The following is a 21,784-nucleotide window of genomic DNA, read 5'->3' on the forward strand; positions in this document are numbered from 1 at the left end:
GTCATTTTACTGCAAAACTCGGCATGCAGTTTCATCTCAGGCAGATATACAAATGATTAGAGTTGTGGTATGATTAGATGAGCGGTCTTGCCACCTGAGGCCCTAAAACCGGTCGCACCCTTGGCCACAACAGAGGCTCCTTGTGTGTAGTGACCTCTTCCGCTTGTGTGGAGCTTGTTGATCACTAGTCGCCTCTACGACTCAATCAGAGAGATTTCACCCCGCTACCAGAGTCTGAGAGGGGGGACATCACTGGAATGCAAGAAGCTGGATGGTCGTATCAATGAATTGCCCAACACCTGAGCTGTTCTGCCTAGAGGGGTTGGGACCAGTGGTTGTGTGGCAGCACACACAAGGTGACCGGGCTTAGGACGCCCGTGACCGACCACCAGTAGAAAGGATCTTCTTATCGTCCAATAAGCACGAGCAGCTCCAACTGTTTTGTTGCCTGCCATAGACAGGGGGCGCCATCGTTACACCCCTGTGTCTGTCAGAACTATTTCCAGGCACTTGGTTGAAAGACATTTAGTCTCACGGTGCCCATTACATGTATGGCCTCTGACATCCACCGACGCCTTTGTTTGCATTGGTGTCGTGACCGCCGAAACTGGACTGCTATGGAGTGGAACCGGGTTGTCTTCAGAGACAAATCCAGGTTTAGTTTGGGCACTGACGACAGCCATGTTCATGTCTGCAGACCTCGGGGTGAGCGTCTCAATCCTGCCTTTGCTGTAGGGTGGCACACTGCCCCCTGCTGGTATGATGGTCTGGGGGCCATCACATACGACAGTCGGTCACCCCTAGTAGTAGTACGAGGGACAATGACAGCTCAGCGATATGTTCAGGACATCCTGCAGCCACGTGTGTTCCAAGAGGGTCACCTGATGCCCCCACAACATTGTCATGCTTCCATTGCTGCCCGGTTGCCAGATTTATCACCTATAGGACATGTATGGAACCATCTGGGACACTATACATATATGTATTTACACACATGATGCCAGAATTGTGTTTTCATCGGTCATCCCGTCTTCTAAAAACCTGAATAGAAAGTGATTAAAAAGTCTTACGTCCCCCAAAATGGTAACAATGAAAACTAGCGCTCCCGCCATAAAAAACAAACCCGCTCACGGCCGCACCGATGGAAAGCTAAAAAACGTATTGACCTCAGGATAAGGGGACAGAAAGTAATTAAAAAAAACAAAAACATAAAAGTTTTTATTTTTCAAGACTAGCGCAACATAAAAAAACAACATAAATTTGGCACAGCCGTAATTGTACCGACCTAAGGAATATAGGAAATAGTCATTTTTGCAACATTGCGAACACCATAGAAATACAAACCCAAAAGGAAACAATGTTGCAAAAATGACACCATAGAGAAAAAAAGAAGCTTTCAGAAAAACAAAAAGTTCTGGCTCTTATATGTTGGTGCCCACACAAAAAAACCCGAAAATGGTGAAGCGCAGGAAGGGCCTGAACTGCACTGTGTAAACTGCACCCTGGTTGCTAGGGGCAACACAAGCAGTCAGGAAGCCACTGAGCGCGTACTACAGGGCTGTGGCATTAGTGCTGACAGCCAGCTGCTGCTGACAGGGCTCGGTGACAGCAGCTGCCTCATGTCACAGCCTCACTGTCCCCAGTGCCGGGCAGCCAGCAGAGCCGGCGCGTGGTTCATTCCTTGTCACTCTCCAGCTCACTCCCTCCCCCCCATAACCTGAGAAGTTGGTACGCTCCGTGCTGGAAGAATCATGGCGATAGATGGTAAGTAGGCCAATAACCGTCTGCTGATCGGCTCATTACCAAGTCGTTAGGGGGGTTCTGAGACTCTGCGGCCACCCCAGGGCGAGGCGTCCCTGTAACCCGTGTGTGTACCTGTGTGACCCGGCGGTGGGTATGCCCCTGTGCCCACTGCCTGTGACTGCTGCCAGTGTCTGGCAGGTGATAATGGCTTCTACATGCTATATGGCACTTATTCTCCTCTGGGGGTTTGTGGGCGCCCGCAGACACTTTTCTGTGTTAGCTTCAGACTTGGAGTCTAGGATGAAATTTGGCGCCCTGCGGCGTCGGACGCAAAAAGTCGCCTGTAAATAGACGCCGTCCTGTAGAAGTCGATGTAAATCTGCTTGATGCTAAATTTGCGCGATGCAACTTTATAAGCGAGGGCTCCGCTGTTACTGTATGCCGCTAATGATAGGATTTGGGGGGCGTTTTGAGTCCCGCGACTTTCCTTTTTGTTATGTAGGTCCGCTGCACTATTTTTCGTAACTATTTTGGCTCCTTATAGATGGCAGACAATTGCCGACAGATCGCGCTGATTTCTGCGGAATTTGCGGACAGTTAAATGGGTCACCTCGAGGGTCGCTAAAAGGCCGCCATCTTGGAAGACGAGGTTTGGGTAGGTTGGATTTGTGCGCCCTTTGTTGGATAGGTAGAAGGTTTTGGTAGGTTGGATTTCGGGCGCTGCACTTGCATTATTCGCACCTGCGTTAGGGCTCTGCCAGGGCTTTCTGTTCCGTTTTTAGAGCCGAGAACGGGTGGTTTTTACATCCCGCTTTGGCGATTCCGATTTTTCCCGCTTCATTCAAGCGGAATCCCCGCGGCTGAACACTTCTGTCCAGAGACAAAACCGAACAGCGCTGGACAGATTGACTATAATGGGGCCCCCACCCACTTTTCGCCCAGCTGCCCGGCCTTTTCCTTCCGTTTTTTTGGTTGGATCTGCGACGGAACCTCCGACGCAGATGTGAAACGGGGCAAACAGAATGAAATGTTTCCTTTTTTTCTCCCCGTTGATTTCCAGTTTACTTCCAGTCCGTTAAATTAAATTTTTTTCAATTTCGTTAAAAATACGGAAACAACGTAATGGAAGCAAACTGAAAATTTCGTTTCATTTTTTTTGAATGCCCTGAATTTGAATCAACGAGGAGAAAAACGGAAACGTTCAATTGTGTTTTAATTCCGTTCTGTGCTCCAAAAACGGAACGGAGAGAAGGAAAGCCCTAACGCAGATGTGAATGAGCCCTAACCCGGGCCGCTGCAATGTATACAGATCTGTCTGCTTCCTGGTCTGTGCTCCCTGACAGCCGCTGATCGCTGGGGGCCTGCGCCAATGTACTAGTGATGATCCATCCTGAAGATAGCTCATCAATCGTTAAAGGGCTCGTCTGGGACTTTTTAGGTTTTGTTCTATTGATGGCCTATCCTCAGAACATTATCAATAGATGATCCCCGCCGATCAGCTGATTACGGGCGCCGCTGTCACTATGGGAAGCGCATCTCGCTGACCGCTGCGCAGTGGCCTGTGTTGGTATCACATGTGCAGCTCCTATTGAATCCAAGGTTATGTTTCTCCACGGCGGAATCCATCTTGGATCTTTCTGTACGGATTCCACATCTAAAATTACGTCCGACATCCGCGGCTGAGCTGCAACTCTCTGCCACGTATCGTGCCGCGGATTCAGATGCAGGTTTAGCCCTGGGAACGGGTAAAATCTGCATGCAGAATGTTTGATGCGGTTCTGTCTGAATCTGCGTTTAGAAGTGACGTTTCACTTTTAACGCGGGTCCACGCGGAATTACATTTCGCCCCTTCAGAGGGCTAAAGCCGAATGCGGATCCGTGGCATAATGCGTGACAGAGATATGCGACCACGGAGTTCAGTCGCGGTTTTACAGGTGGAATGCATGCAGAGAACTCCGCCTCAGATTCCGCTGCGTCAGCGTCTCTTAGAGGTGCGTTCTCACGCAGCAGATTTGGTGCCTGTTTCCCCACAGCAGGAAAATCTGTACCGCTATTCGCATCGTAACCCCCACTATTCGGCGTGGATTTTGATACCGATTTTACGGCGTATCTGCAGCAGACTCCGAAGTTCAGATTTTGACACGGATTATTTACGTATTTTTCTGCTGCAGAAAATCCATACCAAATCTGCACCATTGGGCTGGGTTCACACGGGGCAGAATTGCCGCGGAATGTCCGTGTGGACTTTCCGCACGTAAATTCCACATGCATTTTTAAACCTGAGACTAAGCAGCAAAGTGGATGAGATTTGCAAAAATCTCGTTCACACGCTGCAGACAAGCTGCGCAGAAACTGACATGCGGCGCGGAATTCAAATCCACGACATGTCAATTGTATCGTCCTGTCCACTGCGGACTCTCTTCTCTCTATGGGGAGAGATTTGCGCAGTGAAATACAGGCGGAAAAGCTGCTTTAAACCCGCGACAAATGGCACGGGTTTTGTAGCAGCCTCTTCACCGCAGAAATCTCTTGGAATTTCCGTGCGTTCCCGGTCTGGACATTCCGCAAGATCTCCATCCCATGTGAACCCAGCCTCACATGGGCATATGCGCAACTACCTTCACCGCTATAGAGCGTAGTTGCGCATGAACCTTTTTTTTCTGTCGGACATTTTTTAAACTTGGTACTAGGTCGTGCCCTATCCTTCCCGCAAGCAGTATTACCTACATACGAGAACCGTAGCGCACGTTCTATCTCTTCTCGCGGGAGCTAATACCGCTAACGAAAATGACAAGATTGGAATTAATGGTTTTGCTTCGTCCCGTTATGCGTCCATGATTATCATGGCCACATAACGGGACTAAATCAGGCGCACCTGAAGAAGCCCTTGCATTGCGTTTGGCGCTGACCCTTCCCGCGCTGTGAGGTTTGTGTAACTCTCATCCACTTCGCTGCTGCTGTAACTGATGTTTTTTGTGGAGTTTCGCAACGGACCCCCTATGTGGGAACATATATGAAGGCCGTGTTCACATGGCAGACGCAAGCAGCTTGTAGTATACTGGGAAGTGTGAGGCTGGAGAGCTGCAGTGCTGTAGGTGGTGCTGAACGGACAGCTCCGGATCTGCTTCACAGGCCCACGGACGCCTTGGAGACTCACGCACCTACGTCTCATATTATTATTGTGGTCTAGGGACATACAATAGGGACTACACTATCCCACCAAAAGTATTTGGACACCCGTGGAATGTATTGTGTCTTATTAGCATGTCACATGTCCTAAGCCATGCTACATAACATGCGGACCCTTGGAGGTGTCAGCCATAGTTTGTGATGGGAACTGCGGGCTATTGGATATATGAGTTATACGGCTGCACACAAGCCGTCCATCACAAAGCACAATGCAATGGTCAGTCTACAGTGGTGCAAGGAGGGTCCTCATTGGACAGCTGAGTAATGGAAGAACGTTCTTGCAGTGATGAATCACACTACTCCTTCTACAGATCAGATGGATGTACCTGGGTGTGGAGGACATCTGGGGAACACCTTTACGTGGGTGTGTTGTGCCAACAGGTAAGTACGGCGGAGGATCTGTTATAGTCTGGGGTTGTTTTACGTGGCATGGTCTCAGTCTATTGGTTGTAGTGACAAGAACCATGAACACGGAGGTGTACCCTGACATTCTAGACAATAATATGCTGCAGACACTGTGGTAATACTCTGGGAATGGTCGGCCATACTTCCAACCAGACAACACGCCTTTTTATGTCGGTTTGAGGATATGGATGTTCCACAATTGGATTGACCTGCACAGAGTCCCAGCCTGAACCTTACTGAGCATCTGGAACGTCAGGTCAGGAAATATGAACAGCGTCCATCTTTGAGAGAAATCACCAGACGTTTGCAGGATGAATGGAGGGAAATGCCAGCTGAAATGTATCAGACATTAGTAGAAAGTATACCATGGAGAGAATCTGAAGTCATTAGGGCAAAAGAATCCCCACTAAGCATTAATATATGGAAATAAATACTACTGTTGATTCTTGCTCGGGTGTCCAATTACTTTTGGTCGGATCGTGTAATTCTTGACCAAATATAATAACACTTGATTTGCCTCCTACATGTTGTTCTTGGGCATCATGCTTGCAGGGACATGCACACGGCTCTCTGTGGATCTGCTGGTTAAGTGATGCTGGCTAGAGAGCAAGTAAACAAGCCATGTCCCCGGGGGCGGACGGGGAGTAAACCAGCCGGATCCTATAACTGCAGTGTGTTATAGTGCCGCCTGTATGCACAGCTGGGAGCGGGCTGTGCGCCTATACCTTTACTATATGGGCAGGACATATGGGATAATGTGCCCCCTGCTGCGAATTATAGGAATATTGAAAGTAAAACACGTTTTTACGAGGTGCTTCTAAGGTCTCCTAACTTTTTTCTAAAAAACTATTCACTCCAGAAAGTTGAAAGTATTGTCTTTGTCGTACACGTTTTTCACAATGTCGTTGCCATGATTGCATTGCCGCTGCGAACACTTATTTAGTGTTGTTATCCCTTATAATACACACCTTAGCTGATGCAGAACCTCTTCTTGAAGAAAAGAGGAGAAATTCCTGTTCACTATTGATTGATATGAAACTCCCTTATACTGTTGATAACCCCTTAGTGACGGCCCTATCGTCTTTTTATGTCCTGTTTTTATCAGGGCTGTTAGCTCTTTAAATGCCGCTGACAATTTTGACAGCAGCATTTAAATCCCCCGAATGATGTTTGGGGGTCCCGTACCCCCCCCCCGCGCGATGAGATTGCAGGAGGCCATGCAGGTATCATGGTATCCGGGAGCCTACTGAAAGGCTGAGGTTTGTCTGTCTGTCTGCCTGCCTGATGGCAGTGTGATGTAATGCTATTGCATTACATCATACTGTAGGAGCGATCAAAGCATCACAAGTTGTGGTCCCCTAGGGGGGCTAAAAAAAAGAGTAAAAATAAGGTCAATAAAGTTTTGCTAATTATTAAAGAAAAAGGTAATAAAAGTTAAAAAAAACCTTTTGCCATATTTATAATAAAATAATCTAAATAATAAATCAGAAATACATATTTGGTATCGCTGCGTCCGTAAAAGTCCGATCTATCAAGTAATGCATCATTTACTCCGCACGATGAACGTCATCAGAAAAAATAATAATAACAACAGAAATGCGCTTTTTTGGTTACCCTGTTTCCCAGAAAAAATGCAATAGAAAGCGATCAAAAAGTCGTATGTATTCCAACGTGGTACCAATGTAAACTAGAGGACATCCTGCAAATAATGAGCTCTCGCACAACTCTGTAGACGGAGAAATAATAAAGCTATTGCGCGCAGAAGATGGCGGCAGAAAACAATTTTAAAACTCAAATATCTTTGAAATAAAATACAAGTAGTACAGAAAAAAAAACCAATATAAGTTTGGTATCGCAGTAATCATATTGACCCATAGAATAAAGTTATCAGGTCATTTTTGTTGCCATTTGTGCGCCGTAGAAACAAGACGCACCGAAAGATGGCGGAACAAAAATTTTTTTCCATTTCTCTACTTAGAATTTTTTAAAAGTTTTTCAGTACATTATATGGTACATTAAATAGCACCATTGAAAAATACAACTCGTCCCGCAAAAAACAAGCCCTCATACAGCGACATCGTTGGATAAATAAAGGAGCTACGATTTTTTAAAAGGCTGAGGAAGAAACAAAAATAGAAATAAACAAAAAAGCTTCTGCGCTAAGGGGATAAAGAAGGTCTGCAGCAGCTGATGTGTGAATGATATTGTTTTCCATTAAGGCTCAATGCCCATGGCCGGGGTGGATTCTGACTGCGAAATCTGCGAAAGACCCCCGGCTTACCTTTCAGTTGTTTCCTCTCTGCTCTGCGAATGTGTCGCTTATCGCAGTGTAGAGAGTCGCGCCGGTGATGATGCGAATCCGTCAAGACTCGCAGGGGGACGGACGGCTTCCATTGACTGCAATGGAAGCTGTCAGTGCGAGCCGCACACTAGAATAGGATATGCAATTTACGGTGCTGCGTTTGGTGCGGACGTATAAGTGACAGCAGTGCTCACCTGAGCTGTCTCTCTAATTAGCTGGAATCCTGAGCGGCAGTGGTCACGGGAAAGTATGGCTTTATGGTGAATGGTGCGTCCCTCTTGGTAACCTTCTAACAAAGTACTCTAGTCGAACAGATCTCTCTCGACAGACCATCTCAGATTAAGAGTTTATTAGGGGTGGTAGTGATGTCAGGGATGTGTTTAGTAGGGGCATCAATAGACCACACTAGGACCTGTCTACTCTCCAGTTATGCCAACTTCCTAAAATAATTGTACTTCCTATAAAATAACAGTTCTGGAGCATCTCCTATAAGTTTCTTCTGCTAGGATACTTTTATAGGGCTGACAGTCACTTAAAAGTGTGATTACGGACTACTGTTGTCTCGGACAGGGCAAGAATCGCTCACTTGTTGGAGTCACTTGATTCTGAACTCTCCTGAAAAGCAAGTGGCTGCGGTAAACAGGCAGTTGTCCATCTTTGAATGACTGCCTGTTTACTCTGATTCGAGGCGAATGGCCAGAAGAGATCTCCGACGCGTTTCGCCTCTATTCAGTTAGTGATTATCGCTCTTGTGTGAATGCAATAACTGTTGGGATGACTGTCAATAGTAAGAAAGCCGCAAGCGCCAGAAAGTCGTCCCGTGTAAAAGTTCCCTTATTCCTCCTAGAAATGTGTGAAGAAGTTGGCAGCCGGGTGTTTCCATTCTCTTTGTAAAGAGTTTGCCGACACACAGTCCAACGCGGATCACATAGAGTAAATTATGAAAAGTTTTAATTGTGAAGGTTTTTTTTCCCTAGTACTCAGTGATTGGCTGATAACAGAAATACATTGTGGAAAGGCCTGTGAGATTTTGGACTGTCTGAATCATTTTTGGGCAGATGATGTCCCATCTGATACAGGAAGATGTATGGAGTTAACGATGGGCTGCTGATTGCTCACGATAGGTGATTCAACCCCATAAACAAGAATAGCCAATCTTAATATGGACGGTCGGGTTTAGAGACGTTGCATTTCTTCGGAGTGGTTATCAGGGGACGTCTTGGTGCTGACTCGGCGGTTTTGTCTTATTGCTGCAGTATCTTGTACATAGCTGGAGGAGATCATAACACAATGATGGAGTTTCCTCATAATGCCTACAGTACATCCTCCTGAGACTCGTTTGGTTATTGTGGTCCTCGAAGTTGAAGAACGGGTGCGTCCTCATGCTATAGAGTTGGAGGGGCTCGGTCCTCGCTAGATTCATTTCCTTTCTCCTGTTCCTCTTTTTTTTTCTTATTTCTTTCCTTTATTCTTTCTTTTTTTAGTCCTTTCTTGTCTCTTCTTCTTTTCTTCACTTTTTTTTTCTCTCCGTTGTTTTCTTGTCTTGTTTACTTTTTTCTGCTTTTCTCTTTTTTATTGTTTCCTTTCTCTTTTCTTTTTTTCTTGCCTTTTTGATGGTTATATTACCTGTAAATTATATACCATTAGGAATATTTTCTACTCTAAAGGGTAGTTTCACACGGACGATTGTGATATCGCCGCAAGTAAATAGCGGTAAAATCCCTTCTTTGCTCACATGATTTCTGAACGTCAGCGCTGCTTTTTCTCACAAACACATGGCTGCTGCTTGTGATTTTCTCTTGAGAAAGACAATAGAAATTGCTAATGTTAAAAACGCATTGCACGACGTTTGTGCGTTGTGATGCGATAAAACGAAGGCTCCTTAGGGAAACATGGGTGACATCTGCAACACCGCAGGAATGAAAACATCACACATGTGAAGAAAACCATTAAAAAGCATGGGTTTCATAATTCTGCATTTTCACGGGCGAAAATCACGCAATTTTGTCGCCCAGCCTAAGCGATCCTATACAAATTAGACTTTAGTTGTCCACACATGGCCATAGCGATTCTTGGACTGAACGCGCTGCCACAAAAAAAATATTAATAAAATATAAACAATTATTTGTGCGTAAAATAGATGTCATTTAAAAGCACACAAAAGCGCCCCTGGGCCACTCTCACGCAGGCGTTTTTTTTCAGCGCAGCGCTAAGGCCTCATATCCACGGGGAAAATCAGGCCCGCCGCGGATTCTTCATGCAGAATCCCGCAGCGGGTCCCTCCTTTCCCGCGGACATGAGGCCTAAAAAGATTTACTTACCTGTCCGGACGCTGTGGATCTTCCCTCCGTCGTGGCCGGATCTTCTTTCTGCGGCCCGGCGGATGTGCTCGGCACACTGGCAGCGCGCCGCGTGTATGCGCCGTGCACTCTTTTTTTTTAACTCCTCTTCTCCTGCGCCGGAGAGCAGGAATTCAGCTGCGGGTGTACCGTGGATCCGGACGGCTTCCATAGGCCTCAATAGAAGCCTGCGGGAGCCGACCCGGTCGGGAGACCCGCACTAAAATGGAGCATGATGCGGGTGTTTTCCCGCACACGCAAACCGCGCCTCAAGGGAAAATGACCTCCACAGGTATTTAATTACCTGCGGGTGTCCAATGTATCCCTATGGAGCGTGGATCACGCATGCGGGACACCCACTGCGGATCTGTCCTCGTGGACATGAGGCCTAAACGCTGTAAAACGCTCCCATTGATTTCAATGGGGCTTCTCAGATGAATGCTTGAGCGCGACATTTCTATCACCGTGATTTTTGAACGCTGGCTGCTTTATTTTAGTGTGTTTCAGCTATTTTTAACCCATCGCCCATTGCAATCATGGGGTACGTTTAAAAATGCTGTCAAACATATTTGAAAACGCTGTAAAATGCCAATTTTAAGAACTCAGTGTTTTTCCAGACGCCTGTGTGAGAGCAGCCTTACCTTTCTGAGCACACAAATATTTGGCCTAGCTATATATTTGTGCATATGGGGATGCTGGTGGAAACAGCGAGCAATAGTTCATCCAACACTTTTTGGAGGTGTATGGGCACCTTGAACAGTCACAAACATTTAAACTGCTTGTATGATAGCCAGTGTGATAGCTAGCAAAAGTACTTTTAACTTTATTTACTGAAAATGAAGTTTTGTGCTGAAAAAACATTCTAACGTTCTGGCCACTAGGGGTCTCCCTTCCTGCTAGCTTGCTGTCCCCTGCCTGCTGTCAAATGAATACTAGCAGACTGGCCTACTACAGAACAGGATGTGGTTAAAAGATGAGTCATCTTACTCTTTGAACTGTATAGAGAGCAGAGGGGAGGGGGAAGTAGGGAGGGTGAGACTCACAGAGAGAACTATTAGTTTATTGTGTTATAACTACTGAAGCCACATCTTCACTGCTCAGTACTATTGCACATTGTCTTCCATGATGATGTTATGTTTGTCTTGTGTGCTACAATTAGAGAGCAAGATCTGCAGTTCTTTGTGCACAGTCTATAGAACACAGCATAATAGCAGCTCCTCCCATCAGGTATACACCTTGCAGAGGAGGAAAATGGGGAACAAATACAGGATACAAGTTATATAATGATCAGAAATAGTGCTATTCCTCATGTACACATGACAGCGGTTTTTGAAAAGTCATCTGAATGGTTCGCCACGCTTTAACTTGGGATGTGTTGTCATTTTACATAAATAAATAATTAGAAAATAATTAATGGGTGCATATATCATGCAGTTATATCTCATTATGCAGTATATTTTGTGTGTCCCATCTGTAATAGCTCAAAATATATCTATTGATTACTGACATTTTGGAGAATTTGCTTATATAAAGTGGAGTATTGTGTTGGTTTCTGAATCCTGAGGCCATTGTTACATTATGGCAATGATAGATATTAACTGGTATATACACAAAGGGTTCTTCCCTCTTAAAGGGAATGTGTCAAAAGGACAGCCCTTTCACATTGTAGCCTCGAAATCTCCATTCACATCTATGTTGGAGGCTCCGTTATATTATTCTGTCCGGCATAAATGACAGAAAGGAATGGAAAACTTGTCAAACAGATCTTATTGGTCCCCATTTGACTAATGCAAGTCTGTGGTTCTGTGTGAATCTCATTTGAAGAGTTTTAGATGGACCCCCACGGCAGAACCCTCGGACGTTGATCAAAGCTGATGTGAACACACCCTTATAGGTCCATTTGGACAACCTTCTTAGTAATAAGGGCCCATCTACACCAAATGATATATCTTTTGAATGAGCGAACGAAGCCAGAGTTCACTCGGGGGGCTTGTTTATAAAGGCAGATACATTGTTGGCTCCTTCAAACGAGAAATCTTAAACCGAAAGATTAGGGAACGAGCGAATGATTACACTGCTAAACAGCATTTTTGCATCTAGTGTGCAACATGTGAATGGGTTTTTGGGTGTAGAATCCGAATTTACCTTTAGAAATGATGTATCACGTATGGTTTTTATGTCATTTAGATTTTTTCAATTTTTTTAAACAGGTTTTTGTGCTTGTGCTTATTTTCTGGTGATTTATTTATATAAAATTTAATCAGTGACTAAGCTAAACTCATTATTTTAATGGAACACAGTGGATGAAGTTCTAAAAATGGTCAATAGATGGCAGAACAATGTAGTTGAGCAGGAAGGTTACCGACATGAGCCTATCTGTACCGCTGTTTAGTGTTTGTTGTAATCTGCATGAAGCACTTCTCTTCATTCTTACCGCAGCATATCAGTATTTTTTGAGTTTCATTTAGAAATACATTACCAAAAAAACATTATTGAGTTCTGTATTGCTGCAAGGAGCAAGACTTAGTTCAAATTACGCTTTAAAGAGAGTAAGACACTATAACAGGTTTAACAATAAGAATTTATTATAATAAAATGATAATTGAGCATAGTTAGGAGAATAATTGTCCTACGTTTGTAAACTATCGGATCTAATATACAAGTGATAATAGCTATATACAAAACATAACGGTTGATAATGGTAGCAAGTTACATTATTACCTAAAAGATTACAGATCACATATTACCATCACCAAAGGTTCCCTCACTTCTAGGGGTTCAACAGATGACCTCCTCATCTGGTCTCTGCAGAGTCCGTACTACCCAGAGCTTCTCATCCTTCCATCAGAGATTCCAAGAGCTTCTCCTCCTAGATTCCAAAAGCTACTACTCCTCGTACCCTCTCCTGTCCTTTATACTAGTATAACCTGCTGAGTCATAGGCCATATTCTCCAAGCTTTGCAAACCAAGATGTTATCAATCTGAGACCCCCCACCATCTGAAGGAGCCAGCTTCATTGATCAAAGGTTCAACTCAACTCAACAACTCAATTCCCTAGACAATGCTGATGGTATCACAGGATTAACCCCTTCCCGCTGCAGGGCGTAAACTTACGTCCTAAAGATAGCGCAGGATCACATATGATCCCGCGCTATCCCGCAGCGGGAGCCGGCTGTCAGTCACAGCCAGCATCCTGCTGCAACAGCGGGGGGCATCGGAGATGCGCCCCCCGCTGTTAACCCCTTCCCTGCCGCGATCTAAGTAGATCGCAGCAGGGAAAGAGCTCACAGAGGGAGCGGACTTACTCTGTGTCTCCGGCCGGAACTCACGATGTCATCGCGAGAGCCCGGCCTGTCACCATGGCAACAGGACGCCAGACACTGGCGTCCTGTATTGCCTATGCCTATGATCACTGTATAAGCGATAAGGCATGGCAGAGCAGTAGCTCTGCCATGCCTTATGACAGCGATCATCAGAGCAGTGGTTAAAGTCCCTCAGAGGGACACAAACAGTGTAAAAAAAACAAAGATTAAAAAAATGAATAAAAAAAAAATGTAAAAAAAGTAAAAAAAACATTTTTTATGCTTTTTCTCAGATTAGCATAAAAAAAGGTAAAAAAAAAATAAAACCCCACATATTTGGTATTGTTTCGTCCGTAATGACGCGTACAATAAGTTGCACATGCTTTTGACTGTGCACGGAAAAAAACGCTAAAAAAAAGATAAAAAACTGAGGCAAAATGCTAATTTTTAGCATTTTGCCTCACTAAAAATGCAATAAAAGTGATCAAAAAAGCCGTATGTACCCCAAAATGGTACCAATAAAAACTACAGCTCGTCTCGCAAAAAATAAGCCCTCATAGAGCGCCGTACATCGAAAAATAAAAAAGTTACAGGACTTTAAATGCAGCAATTTAGAATAGAAAAAAGATTTCCAAAAAAAGGGTTTTTATAGCAGAAAAGTGGGAAAACCTAAAAAAAAGTAAGAATTTTGGTATCGTTGTAACCGTACCGGCCCGCAGAAAAAATGGAAAGTCTCATTTATGCTGCATGATTAACGCTGTAAAAAAAAATAAAAAAAATCTATGGCAGAATTGATGCGTTTCCTCTCCCTGCTATCATAAAAAAAAATAAAAAAAGTTTTACAATATAGTCTATGTACCCAAAAGTGGCACCGATAAAAACTACAGTTCGCCACGCAAAAAATAAGCCCTTATACGGCCGTGTCGACGGAAAAATAAAAAAGTTATGACTTTTGATAAACGGAGAAGAAAATCCGCCAAAAATTGTTGCGTCCTTAAGCCCAAAATAGGCCGTGTCATGAAGGGGTTAACAAGACTCAACAGATTCCTGGCCAAACAATGTATATGGACAGAGTTCAAACAAACCTATACAAATAGAATTGTAGTAAAAGCAGGTAGCATTGTTCTGTATAAGTAAGACCAATATACATGTTAGACCTCTATCTTATACAAAGAACTAACAAGTCGCGTACACATTTCACAGTTACATCAAAGCTTCCTACACCAAACAGGTTTGAAGTCCACATGAATGTTCATAGCTATTCGTATGTAAAATACAGAATGGAGAATAAAGGAAAATACAAAATGGAGGATGAAGGACAAAATGGAGGGCTACAAATAGCCAATTATATTTGCACCATAAGTTCTGAGTGGTATTTTTTTTTTAGTATTTAAAACCAGACAATATTTGGCAATACCGCATTATTGTCTATGTAATAGTTCCATGTATCTCAGAAATGTGACGTGATAGACAGAATCTGATTAGAGATGAGCGAACGTGCTCGGCCACGCCCCTTTTTTGGCCGAATACCGCGATTTCCGAGTACTTCCGTACTCGGGCGAAAAAATTCGGGGGGCGCCGTGGCGGCACGGGGGGTAGCAGTGGGGAGTGGGGGGGAGAGGGAGAGAGAGAGGGCTCCCCCCTGTTCCCCGCTGCTACCCCCCGCACCGCCGCGCCTCTCCCCGCCCCCCGGCGCCCCCCGAATCTTTTCACCCGAGTACTGAAGTACTCGAAAATGGCGGTACTCGGGTGCGTAAGTACTCGAAACGAGTACGTTCGCTCATCTCTAAATCTGATTCTTCCACTGAATTCAGCACCCCAAAATTAGTTGAATCAACCTGTTTCCAAACCAGATACAGAAAAAAAAATGTTGATTTGTTGAGCAGTGTTATTTTTCTGCCTGCCTAAAATGAAGGTAAAGCAAACGATTTATGGTTCTATAGTTCGCTGCGTCTACACTGCACGATTATCGTTCATTTTTGCTTGCTCAAAAGATTTTTGGAATGAATCGTTCCATGTAAAAGGGCCTTAATAGGAAAGGTTAAGAAACAAAGACAATACAAGCAGCTATAACGCCATTACGTATATAATCAGCTTGTGTTTTTCCCACACTGTGTTACAATGTTGATTCCTCTATAATTGCTCCTGCCATGTAAAACAATCATTAGGAGTCATTTGCATAATTGCTAGTGAGGTTTGAAATTAAATTTTTATTTCTCCCAATACAAAGTCTGTGATACAAGTGTTATTATTGTCTTGTAAGCGTAGTTCCTAATTCCTTATGCTTTAAGATTGTCCATAGGAAAGTCCCTTATAAGTTTAATCTGAGTAGAATAAATGGAATTCCCTGATGTAGAATTCTTCAAATTAGGTTTTTGTACCGGCTTTGATATTGTTGTTAGGTCTGCTACCTGTGTCTGATGCTCTCTTGCTATTCCGGCCAGACGCGGGCATCGCTCTGCTCCTTCTGTATAAATGTACTTGTTTCTATTTTCTACCAGCAATGCTGGTTAACCATGCTCAGTGCTCACAGCCCAGCTGCAGCTTAATTGGTAATTACCTCCCTATTTAGCTGAGCTGGGAATCCTCCATCTTTTCCTCAGTATTGATATGTGTTTGTCTCAAACACTCAGCACATCTAGTTCACCTGTCTAAGGACTGTTTTGTGTATTTGATCCTGCTTTTGTATCTGTTTATTCTGTATGTGCTTTAGCCTGTGTGCGTTTGTCCATTTCCTTCCAGTCTGTGCATTGTTCCCGTTTCTGTGGTAAGTCAGTCCTGTTGCATGTATCCTATGCTTAGTACATTGTCCTTGTGTCCTGTCAGGCATAGTTAGCCCTGATGTTCCAGTGTGGGGCTGTTCTTATCAGGACGCCTACCCTGCTTTTAGGCGCTTCCCATCTTCCTGATTAGCTAAGGGCAAGATTCTCATCTGAGATTACCTTGCAACTAGAGATTACCAGCCACACCAGTTCTGGTCCAAAAGCCACTTTTGCTATCTGTAACAGTAGTATTTTCCATTCATATTCAAATTTCTTTAAAAATTTTGCTGGTTGCCCTTGGAAACAGACAACTTGCACTCTTGCCGTTGACTCAAAAACGTAGGCATAAAGCTACTTGGCAACTTTCCAAATGGCACACCGTTAATGATCACATTATTGCCGTGCCTTCCTTACATGTAATGTAAATGAATATGGTCAGCAATCGCAAAAATCCAGCAGGTCTGAATATCTTGCATCTGTAGAGTCACAATAACTTGGAAACCACAACATGACCACATTCACGTACATTACACGAAATACAGGCAGGGTGATACTGCAGTCTTTTGCCGCACCATGTATGTTCTGACAGAACTCGTTGTGTAACCCTAGCCTAACTGTGTCACCGTCATCTGAGCACAATGTCCTCTCTGCAACAAGATTCCAGAAGAACTTTTATATGCATGCTAAAGGAAATATATAGTGGAAAACTTACTCTGATTTTATTCCACGACCGATCCTCTATGATGCCCTATCATGTCACGTTTGCCATTCTGTGTTGATTAATTCATAATTAGAGATGAGCGAGTATACTCGCTAAGGGCAATTACTTGAGCGAGCATTGCCCTTAGCGAGTACCTGCCCGCTCGGAAGAAAAGAGCTGGGTACCGGCGGCGGGGGGGGGGGGGGGGATCGGGGAGCAGCGGGGCAGAGCGGGGAGGAACGGGGGGAGATCTCTCTCTACCTCTTTCCCCCCCGCTACCCCCTGCTCACTCCTGCAACTCACCGCTCACCTGCACCGGCAGCCGAATCTTTTCTTCCGAGCGGGCAGGTACTCGCTAAGGGCAATGCTCGATTGAGTAATTACCCTTAGCGAGTATGCTCGCTCATCTTTATTCATAATATATCTTCATTGCAATTGCAGCTTAGTTTTTCTAACACAGGCCTCCAAATCTCTCTGCATGGACATAGAGTTAACGCTACAACATTTAGGCCTCGTTCACACGGGCAACAAAGTCGCAGGATTTTGTCGCGTTGCTATAATACTACAAATCGCATGTATGTGAAGCCCATGCTTTCCTATGGGTTACTTCACACATGCAATGTTTGCGACATCCCAACACAAAAGCCTCGCAGGTCCCGTGATATGCATGAGACTCGTGAGGTCTTGTAGCCCATGTTTTCCTATGGAGTCTTCCTCTGTTCAATCGCATCGCACGAAAACACGATTTTCGTGCGGTGCGATGCAACTTTGACGGTAGGAAATCCTACTGTCAAAGCCGTAACCTAAGCCCTAGCTGCAGCAAAAAATTTAAAAACAAGTGTACATCACCTTAGAAACGCTGTCAGCCTGGCCATATTTTCTCACTGGCACTGTTCTCCATCTTTTCTGGCCGGGGATTGGAGAATCCCCTTCTCCTGGAAGTGCTGCCTCTTATTGGCTAATGCTTAGCCAATCACAGCCAGCGCTCGATGAACTAATCACAGCCATTCATCGAGCGCTGGCTCTGATTGGCTAAGCGTCAGCCAATCACAGCCAGCGCTCCCAGGAGGCGGATATTTTTCAATCCCCAGCCAGAAGAGATGAAAAACAGTGCCCGGGACTGGGGAGAAGTTGCAGCAAAGTCCCGCACAGCGCTTCTTTTTTCTGCAGCGAGGGCTTAATTTCGGGGTATGGCTTACATTTCAAGCCCCACCCTGAAAATCCTTGCATGTGCTGCTACAAAGTCGCGCAACTTTGTGCCATTACACGCGACTTTGTAGCTCTACAAAATCACGGTATCAACGCGAGAAACCACAGTGATATCGCGCGGACCAGCGATGTGACATCTCTGTGATTTTCTCGCAGTGATGCCGTGTCGCTCATGTAAGTGAGGCCTTAAAGTTAGACTGAAGGTGGGAAATGAATACTATTTTCTGGTGCACTCCATTTGCACCAGTCACATGAGCAGCACTAGTCTATTAATTTCTTACGGCTTGAACAGAATTTCGTGATTTTATGCTATTTTACGGCCGTGAAAAACAGGATGAAACGAAATCAGTGACTGCAATGGTTTCGTTTTCGCTAGCTGCATTCTCGCACGTCAATACCGCGTGCGAGAAAAATAGGGCAGGACCAATCTTACTGCTTTTTCTTTTCCAACTTGTGGGCAATAGTGCGAAGTTTGAATAGTCCAAAAAAAGCAAAAAAAACTGTTTATGCACTAATACGCTCCATAGCGGCGAGTGTATTAGCGCATGCACCCATCTGTTTAAGCCCATTCCAAGGCACAATGAGGACAAATTTTCAAAAAAGTGGCGGGCCAGTGCAGAAAGGATAAAAGTTACATTTTTTTGTTTAAATACATTTTTACGCAAAAAATTAAAAAATGTTTACACCAGAAATTGGCAAAAAGGCTTTCATAAATGTGCCCCTGTGTGCCTTGGGTAGTCAGAGAAGTAATATGGCCATTTTAGATGACAGAACAGGGACACAGAAACCGATGGATCTATAGCTGAATGATGCACACGGAGGACGCCAGGTCCCCCCCTTCAACTTTAATTCTTGTCCTGAAACTGGAGGGCCTCTTTAACGCCACAGGACGTAAGGTTATAGCATGACAGCAGAGTACTTAACGCGACAGGACGTAACCTTAAATCATGTGGATGGCACGGGATCAGAAGCTGAGCCTGCGCCATCCATAGTGGGAGTCGGCTGTAACTGATAGCCGGCCTTCCACTGCAACACCTGAGATCAGTGAGAACATTGATTTCCTCTTTAAACCCCCTACGTGTTGCAATCTATGTAGATCGTGGCATGTAAAGGGTTTACAGAGGGAGCGCGGTCCCTCTGTGACATCATCGGACCCCCGCGATGTAATCGCGGAGAGTCGATGGGTTGCCATGGCAACAGTACGCCAGAAACAGGCGTCCCGGGTTGCCATTGCCTATGATTACTATTACAAATGATAAGGCATTGCAGTACAGAAATAAATGCTGCTATGGTACAAGTCCCTTACAGAGATATAAAAAGTGTAAAAGAAATTCCCCAAAAACCTTTTATTGTGCTCTTTTTCCTGTCAGTATAAAAAAAATTAAAATCCCACATATTTAATATGATAGTATCTGTAACAACTGGGATAATAAATTAAACACGATGTTTATCCTGTACGGCAAAAAAGCGTTAAAAATGCCCCTAAAATGCTTTTTTTTTTCATTTTGCCTCCCAAAAAACGCAATAAAAGTGATCAAAAAACCTGTATGTACCCTAATATGCTGCCAATATAAACTACAGCTCATCACGCACAAATCAAGCCCTCACAGAGCTCCTTCCATGGAAAAATAAAAAAAAGTTATGGGACCTTGAATGCAGCGATGTAGAAATAACATAATTAAAAAAAAAAAAGTGTTTTTATTGTGAAAAAACCTAAAAAAATTAGACGGATTTTGGTATTGTCGTAATCGTGCCGACCTGCAGAAAAAATGTATCATTTATACTGCATGATTAATGCTGTAAAAAAAATAATAGCAAAATTGATTTTTTTTCTCCCAGCTATAAAAAAATAAATAAAAGTTTTACAATAGAGTATATTTACTCAAATATGGCACTAATAAAAAGCACAGTTTACCATGCAAAAAACAAGCCCTCATACGGTCGTGACGATGGAAAAATAAAAAAGTTAAGGCTTTTGCAAAGTGAAGATGAAAATCCCCCCCAAAATCATTACACCCTTATGCCCAAAATAGGCCATGTCCTTAAGGGGTTAAGTATACCCGTGCTTTTAGATGACTTTTCAGAATAAGCTGTAGTGTGTGTACATGAGAAGTAACACTATGTTTGGCCATTACATGACTTGTATATTGAATCTCTCACTAGTTTTTCCCTCTGTAGGTTCCATCTATAATTGTTGGTTTTCCCTATGCTGGTGGGTGGAGACTATGAGGTCTGCTATGAAGTCTTCCATACACTGCACACAGAGAACAGGAGATACTGCTCCCCTAAGTCTCTGTAGCATAACATAAAAGAAGCAGAAACATGGAGGACATTATACAGCAGTAGGGCTTAGTCAGACGGGCGTTTTTTGCCGCGATTTGCGCATGCGTCCGGCGATTTTTTAAAACCATTGCTTCGCAATGGTATCGGACACATGAGCGCTTTTTATGCACTCGTCCGAAAAATTATAGAACAAAAAATCGCAGATCGCACGTATCTGCGATCTGCGATTCCTGTTCGCTTCTGTATATGCGCTCAATGGGGCCGGCGGCAGCAGCGCCGACCCCATTGAGAACATATAGAAGACAAATCATTCTTCTCTGCCACAGCTGTAACAGCTGTGGCAGAGAAGAACGATGTTTGCCCATTGAATTCAATGGAGCGGCAATACAGCCGCGCGGGGTTAATTGTCGGGAAGGGGTTAAATATATAAACCCTTCCCTGCAATTCATGCTAAAATGTGTTAAAATAAAAAAAAATTGTATACTCACCTTTCCGCTGCAGCCGGAGTCCAGCCGCGGCCGCTGTCAGTTCTCCTGAACTGCTTCTCGGCACTATTCAGCCGGCGGGGCTTTAAAATCCCCGCCTGCTGAATGATCTGCTCTGATTGGTCACAGCCTGACCAATCAGAGGCCGGTTTCACTCACACACCCATTCATGAATTCATAAATGGGTGAGTGACTGCTGCCTCTCAGCGCTGAGCCAATCAGGGGGCAGGTCTGACTCACACCCCCTTCACACCCACTGCAGGACGGCTGCCCGGAGCTGCAGGCAGAAGGTGAGAATGCAATTTTTTTTTATTTTAACACATTTTAGGATGGATTGCAGGTAAGGGCTTATATATTTAAGCCCTTACCGACAATTCATCCCGGGCTCGCCAGCAGCGCATTGCTTTCAATGGAGACGGCTGTATTGCCGTCTCCATTGAATGCAATGCGCTGGACAGCTCCGGCCCGTTTCTAATGAAACGCGGCTAGGAGCAGATTTTCGGGCGATTTGCGGGCGACTTGCGCGCACCGGTCACGCGATTTGCGGATGCGCATCCGTCATGCGATCCGCAAATCGCGGCAAAAAACGCCCGTCTGACTAAGGCCGTAATGAGCAGTGTAGATGTGAGGTGGGGTGAGATAGGAAATGTACTAGAACCAGCAGTAACGATTATGGTACGTGGTGGTAAAAATTAGCTATTTTTCCTATGTTTTGCATAGCAAAGGCCCCCATAGAAGTCTTGGGAAAGTCCACAAATATGCAAGGGGAAGCGTGAAACACTTTGCAGGGAAAACACAACAACATCTGGAACTCAATGAGCTAAGTAGTCTTTTATTCCATTTAAAGGGTATGTGAAGTAGCCCTGCATGTGAAATAGTATAGCACTATGTGCAGACATGCACACAAATCTACGTGATCACATATCAGTAGAGTTGCTCTCTAGGTGCTTTATGATCTTCCAGTGAATTTTCCTTGGAAGTCACCGGGGTGAATGACTCACAGTCGCTTGGCGTTTTCACTGTCCCCATGGTAGCACAAAGGCATTGCATTTGAAATAGAAAAAT

General features: G+C 44.4%; 1 protein-coding gene across 1 annotated transcript in view; it reads left to right on the forward strand.

The window, feature by feature from the left end:
* Positions 1-1,608: 1,608 nt before the first annotated feature.
* Positions 1,609-21,784, forward strand: part of SYT14 (synaptotagmin 14) — a 196,056-nt gene continuing 175,880 nt past the window's right edge. The window contains exon 1 of the mRNA XM_066595594.1: positions 1,609-1,764. Within this exon, the coding sequence (XP_066451691.1) occupies positions 1,752-1,764 (13 nt within the window). The 5' untranslated portion in view covers positions 1,609-1,751. The remainder of the gene's footprint in view (positions 1,765-21,784) is intronic.

The sequence above is a fragment of the Eleutherodactylus coqui genome, chromosome 3 (genome assembly GCF_035609145.1).
Source record: "Eleutherodactylus coqui strain aEleCoq1 chromosome 3, aEleCoq1.hap1, whole genome shotgun sequence".
NCBI lineage: Eukaryota > Metazoa > Chordata > Amphibia > Anura > Eleutherodactylidae > Eleutherodactylus > Eleutherodactylus coqui.